Source organism: Belonocnema kinseyi, chromosome 2 (assembly GCF_010883055.1).
Source record: "Belonocnema kinseyi isolate 2016_QV_RU_SX_M_011 chromosome 2, B_treatae_v1, whole genome shotgun sequence".
Classification (NCBI taxonomy): Eukaryota; Metazoa; Arthropoda; class Insecta; order Hymenoptera; family Cynipidae; genus Belonocnema; species Belonocnema kinseyi.
Genome location: NC_046658.1, coordinates 96,411,683 through 96,418,520, shown reverse-complemented (window position 1 = coordinate 96,418,520; position 6,838 = coordinate 96,411,683). Strand labels below are relative to the sequence as shown.

Here is a 6,838-nt window from a genome sequence, read left to right as displayed (position 1 = left end):
AATTGATTATATTCTTAATTTTTGTCCATAATATCGTTTTTCTGATGTCTGAGAATGTGTGAAAAAGTTTAAAAATTAGAGTCTAGTAGCAAAATGTTGAGAACAGAATTATTTTTTAATATTAAAAAAATGCATAATTAAAATTGTCTCTTTTAGCAGTAATAGATACATAAATAAATAATTAGAATAATTAACATCTGGAAATAAATTTGTAGAATTTAAATTCCAGGTTTGGATTCGATTTTTTGTACCTTGACTCAAGATTTTGTGAATATTTTTATTATTTTACCTACTTCAAGCGAGTTGTAATTTAAAAACTCAAATTTAACTATTTTAAAGTTTGTCAGTGCCAGTTAAGTTTTTAAAAAATAAATTCTATTTTTTATATTTACTTTAAACTTTTAAAAGTATTTGAGAAATAAATAACTTGCAAATATGAGAGGTCAGGAGAGGGGAATTTTTGAAAATGTTATAATCGATAGTATTGAGATTCGATTCATCGATTGTAGAAGTGAGCAAGTAAGTGACAGAAAAAAAGGAAAGATTTACACGTGAGCTCCGAAAAATAACAGATTATATCAAGTAAGTAATGATTATTATTGATAAAAAGTATGTTCTATGAATTATCTCTATATCTCTAGCCTTATTCTTTAATATATATTTTATCTTTCATTGTAGAAAATTATACAAATCGCATTGATCATATAAAAACAAAAAAACATAACCTCTATCGTTCCATTTACCGGTAATGATTTAAACACGAATTCGTTTTTAAATTTATTAAATCGACAGTAAATAGAATTGAAGTATTGCAGATTATAAGAATATTTTGAATTTGTCATTGAACTTCATTTATAAATCTAAAAAACATTGTGAATCTGCAAACATTTAGGTTATGTTGACAAAGAGGTCAACACTTGTTTTTCGTATAGTTCTATTAGCTTTATTTAAATTTGACGGGCTTAAAATGTGCCTTTTAACGATAAATTTATTCTTGAAATATACAAATAAAACGCAGAAAAATCTGTATAATAGAAAGGGAACAATATTGAAATAAATTATTATATTACTGTTAAATTATATTAGAAGCACGTTTGTATTTTTGTGATCAGCTCTAAAGAATGACTCGAATTTTGTCACTAGATGGAAAATGTCTCAGAGCCAGTTTCCGCATTTGCGATTTATTCCATGAAACATAAAAAAGTGGACCATGCTCCAAAATTAAAAAGGCTCACAAGCAAGAAGAAAAACTCGCTCGACGTTGCCTCCCTTTACAAAGAGAAGAAAAACAAATCTCCCAAACCCTCTTCGATTGCAAATAATATTAAGAATATCGCAAAGAATGAGAAACTGAAAGAACAGATGAAATACACAATAGAAAATAATCAAAGTATTATAAAACTTGTAAATAAACCCCAAGATTTCCAGCTAAAAGTTAGCAAACCTCACAAAACCCAAGTTGTGAAAACTGAAAAGTCGAAGAAAATTGAGAAATTCCAGAGAGCTGAAGGACCACTCGAAGTTTTAAAATCTACAAATAGGAAAGACAGAAAGCCAGGAAAAATTGTTAAGAAAAATCTGAAAAAAGCTCATATTTCTCAAAATAATGAGTTGCAAACAATAACTGGGGAAGAGATTGAAAATAATTGTAATCAAAAGAAATCAGTACAAAGAATGAAGAAGTTGAAGAAAAAGCAGAGTCTGGAAGCAGCAAAATCGATTGATGATGAAATTAATAGTGATCCTATTACGAAGAGCAAATCATGTTTTGAATGGCTAATTTCACCTTTCAACGTTGATGAATTTTTAAAGTAAGTTGAATTTTATACACATATAATAGTCTACGATTCATTCCTTTTGTCCACATATCCGTTGGAAGTCTCCTTGATTTTTTAAACTTTCACAGGGTGTTTTGCTTTTAAAACAGTTTTCGAGGGGTTGACCACTCGGATTTTGTGTATACACCAGATTTCAAAAGTTTACAAAATAATTCTAAAGTTTTCAAAATATTTTCATGATTTTAAATAATTACAATAGATTTCACAATTATTTAAAAAAATGCATAAGGATATCAGAAGATTTAAGGAATTTCAAAGATTTTAAAAAGGGTATATTATTCCAGATTTTAAAGATTTTAAACAATTTTAAAAGATTTCAAAACATTCTAAAATTTTTTAGAAGATTTCAAATATTTTAATGAATTTAAAGAAACACAAAAAATTTCATAATTATTTAACCAAAAATTTCATAAGGATATCAGAAAATTTCAAAAGTTTCAGAAAGGGTTTATTATTCCAGATTTCAAAGATTTTAAACAATTTCAAAAGGTTTTAATAAATTTGAGATTCTAAAAGTTTTCAAAACATTTCAAATATTTTAAACGATTTTAAAAGTTTTGAGAAGTTTTCAAATATTTTAATAATTTTTAAAAAATACAAAAGATTTCACAATTATTTTAAAAAATGCCTAAGGATTTCAGAAGATTTAAAGAATTTCAAAGATTTTAAAAAGGGTATATTATTCCAGATTTGAAAGATTTTAAACATTTTCTAAAGGTTTCAATAAATTTGAGATTTTAAAAGATTTCAAAAAATTTCAAACATTTTAAAGGATTTGAAAGGTTTTGAGAAGATTTCAAATGTTTTAATAATTTTAAAGAAATAAAAAAGATTTCACAATAATTTCAAAAAATTCATAAGGATTTCAGAAAATTTTAAAAATTTCAAAAAAGGTTTATTATTCCAAATTTCGAAGATTTTAAACAATTTCAAAAGGTTTCAATAAATTTGAGATTTTAAAAGATTTCAAAACATTTCAAACAATTTAAAGGATTTGAAAAGTTTTGAGAAGATTTCAAATACTTTAATAATTTTAAAGAAATACAAAAGATATCACAATTATTTCAAAAAATTCATAAGGATTTCAGAAGATTTAAAGAATTTGAAAGCTTTTAAAAAGGGTATATTTTTGCAGATTTCAAACAATTTCAAAAGGTTTCCATAAACTTGAGATTTTAAAACATTTCAAAACATTTTAAACGATTTTAAAAGTTTTTAAAAGATTACAAATATTTTTATTATTTTAAAGAAATAAAAAAGATTTCACAATTATTTCAAAACATGCATAAGGATTTTAGAAAATTTCAAGAATTTTAAAGATTTTAAACAATTTCTAAAGGTTTTAATAAATTTGAGATTTTAAAAGATTTCAAAACATTCTAGAAGTTTTTAGAAGATTTCAAATATTTTAATGAATTTAAAGAAACACAAAAGATTTCACAATTATTTCCAAAAATTTCATAAGGATTTCAGAAAATTTCAGAAGTTTCAAAAAGGGTTTATTATTCCAGATTTCAAAGATTTTAAACAATTTCAAAAGGTTTTAATAAATTTGAGATTTTAAAAGTTTTCAAAACATTTCAAACATTTTAAACGATTTTAAAAGTTTTGAGAAGATTTCAAATATTTTAATTATTTTAAAGAAATACAAAAGATTTCACAATTATTTTTAAAAAATGCACCAGGATTTCAGAAGATTTAAAGGATTTCAAAGATTTTAAAAAGGGTATATTATTTCAGAATTCAAAACATTTCAGACGATTTTAGAAGATTTCAAATATTTGAATGATTTTGAATAAACACAACAGATTTCGCAAATATTCAAAAAAATTCATAAGGATTTTAGAAGATTTAAAGAATTTCAAAGATTTTAAAAAGGGTTTATTATTCCATATTTGAAAGATTTTAAACAATTTCTAAAGGTTTCAATAAATTTGAGATTTTAAAAGATTTCAAAACATTTCAAACATTTTAAAGGATTTGAAAAGTTTTGAGAAGATTTCAAATATTTTAATAATTTTAAAGAAATACAAAAGATTTCACAATCCTTTCAAAAAATTTATAAGGAATTCAGAAGATTTAAAGAATGTTAAAGATTTTAAAAAGGGTATATTTTTCGAGATTTCCAAGATTTTAAACAATTTCAAAAGGTTTTAATAAATTTGAGATTTTAAAAGATTTCAAACTTTTTAAACGATTTTAAAAGGTATTAGAAGATTTCAAATATTTTAATGATTTTAAAGAAATACAAAAGATTTTAAAAAATTTATAAGGATTTGAGAAGATTTAGAGATTTTAAAAAGTGTATATTATTCCAGATTTCAAAACATTTTTAACGATTTCAAAAGGTTTTAGAAGATTTTAAATATTTTTATGATTTTAAAGAAATGCAACAGATTTCACAATCATTTCAAAAAATTTATAAGGATTTCAGAAGATTTAAAGAATTTCAAAGATTTTAAAAAGGGAAAAGGTTTCAATAAATATGAGATTTTAAAAGATTTCGATGATTTGAAACGAACGCAAAAGATTTTCCAAACAAAGATTTAAAAAGGCATTTGAAAACATTTCACAAAGATTTCAAGGATTTCATAAAAATTTCACAGATTTCAGAAATGGTGCAGTACACTAGATTTCAAAGATTACAAACCATTTTAAAGATTCTAAACGATTTCAAATTTGTTTAGAAGATTTCACAACGATTTCAAAGATTTCGAACATTTCTTAAATATTTCCAAACATTTCAAAAATATTTTACCAAAATTCTAAAAGATTTAAAAATATTTCATAAAGATTTCAAAAAGTGTACAGTACAGCCAATTACAAAGATTTTAAAGATTTAAAATGTCTAACAATGATTTCAAAGATTTTATAAAGACTTCGAACATTTCCTAAATATTTAAAAATATTTCACAAATTTTTCCAAGATTTTAACGTTTTAAAAAATTTCACAAATTAGTCAAACATTTCATACATTTTAAACGATTTTAAATGATTTTAGAAGATTTAAAATATTTTAATGATTTTAAATAAATACAACAGATTTCACAATTATTTCAAAAAATTCCTAAGGAATTTAGAAATGTCAAGAATTTCAAAAATTCCAAAAAGGGTTTATTATTCCAGATTTCAAAGATTTTAAACAATTCCAAAAGGTTTCAATAAATTTGAGATTTTAAAGGATTTCAATTATTTTAAACGAACACAAAAGATTTCCCTACATATTTAAAAAATGGTGCAGTACACTCGATTTCAAAGATTTCAAAACAGTTTGAAGATTCTAAGCGATTTCAAATTTGTTTAGAAGATTTCACAGCGATTTCAAAGATTTCCCCAATATTTCAAAACATTTCACCAAGATTTCAAAGATTTTACCAAAATTCTAAAAGATTTCAAATGAATACAAAATAATTCAAAGATTTCATAACAATTTGCTAGAGATTTCAAACGATTTCACAATGATGTCAAAGATTTCGAACATTTCCTAAACATTTCAAAGCATTTCACAAATTTACTCAAGATTTTAACAGCGTTTCAAAATATTTTAGAATTAGTTAAAACACTTATATAAATATTTAATAAAGATTTTAAAAGGGCCACAGTTCACCAGATTTCAAAATTCTTTGAAGATTTTAGACGATTTCAAATTTGTTTTGAAGATTTCAAAAGATTTTAAACATTTCACCAAGATTTTGAAACTCAGAAGATTTCAAGGATTTTAACAGCCATATTTCTGAGATTTCAGAATATTCCAAAGATTCGTAACGATTTCAATTTTTTTCAAGACTTCACAAAGTTTGCAAATATTTTAATGAAGTCAAATGAATAAAAAAGATTTCAAAGATTCCATCGAAATTTCATATAAATGTCTAAAGAATATTAAAGATTTTCAAAAGGGTACGTTATACCAGATTTCAAAGATTTAAAATAATTTTCAAATTTTAGAACATTTCAAAGGATTCCCAATATTTCAGTGATTTTAAAACGAATACAAAATATTAAAAAAATATTTTGAAGAACCCATAAGAATTTCAAAGATTTCAAAAAGGGTACAGTAGACCAAAATACAAAACTTTACCAAGGTTTTAAACGAGTTCACATTTTTTTATAAAATTTCAAAATATATCACACAAGTTTCAAATATTGCAGTGATTTTAAATAAATACAAAAGATCTAGGAAAGATTTCACAAGTATTTCCAAAAATTTATCAGGTTTTAAAAAGATTTCAATATTTTACCAAATTTATAAAGATATCAAAGATTTTAGAACATTTCAAAGGTTTTAAACTATATCGAAGGGTTTCAAGAAATTTGGAAAAATTTCAATAATTTCAAGCGAAAACAAATGTTTACACAAAAAAATAATAAAGAAATATTTCACAAAGATTTCAAAAGAATTCACAGAAATTGTAAGATTTCACCAGGATTTAAAATACTTCAAAGACTTTAATGAATTTACAAAGATTTCTAAAGATTTAAAAATTTCACATAAATTTGAATATTTTTAAGGATTTGAAAGACAATAAATATTTTCAAATATTCCCAAAGATTTCACGAAGGCGACTCATTTTCGCACAAAATTAAGAATTTTTTAATTTATGATTCTGCTTTCTTTGGAAATTGTTGGTCAATAAAGAAATGAAATGTGTCATTTTTTACATGTATAAAAAATGGTTATTTTATTATTTGATGTAAAAAAGAAGACCTTAAAAAACTATATTTCTCGACCTGAGAAGCCTGGAAAAGGCCTTGAATTTTATATTCGTAATTAAAGCTTTTTATTGAATTAAAAATATTGTTTGAATCTAAATTATTTATTTTTTAACCCATTTAATTTGAAATTTCTTAATGTAGAAAAAGAATAAGTATTTATTATTCACTGTTATTATATTTTTATATTATTCTTCTTCTTCTTTATTCATAATGTGTCCCCTAAGGGTTTACATGACTTCCATTCCTTACAATCTTTCCGTTTACATCTATATATTTTTTACAATCTT

General features: G+C 23.2%; 1 protein-coding gene across 2 annotated transcripts in view; it reads left to right on the top strand.

Moving 5' to 3' along the window:
• Window positions 1–504: 504 nt before the first annotated feature.
• LOC117167980 (ribosomal oxygenase 1) overlaps window positions 505–6,838 on the top strand; it is a 29,095-nt gene continuing 22,761 nt past the window's right edge. For both annotated transcript variants that reach the window (XM_033353264.1, XM_033353263.1), the window contains exons 1-2: window positions 505–582; window positions 1,144–1,811. In XM_033353264.1, the coding sequence (XP_033209155.1) occupies window positions 1,144–1,811 (668 nt within the window). In that variant the 5' untranslated portion in view covers window positions 505–582. The remainder of the gene's footprint in view (window positions 583–1,143; window positions 1,812–6,838) is intronic.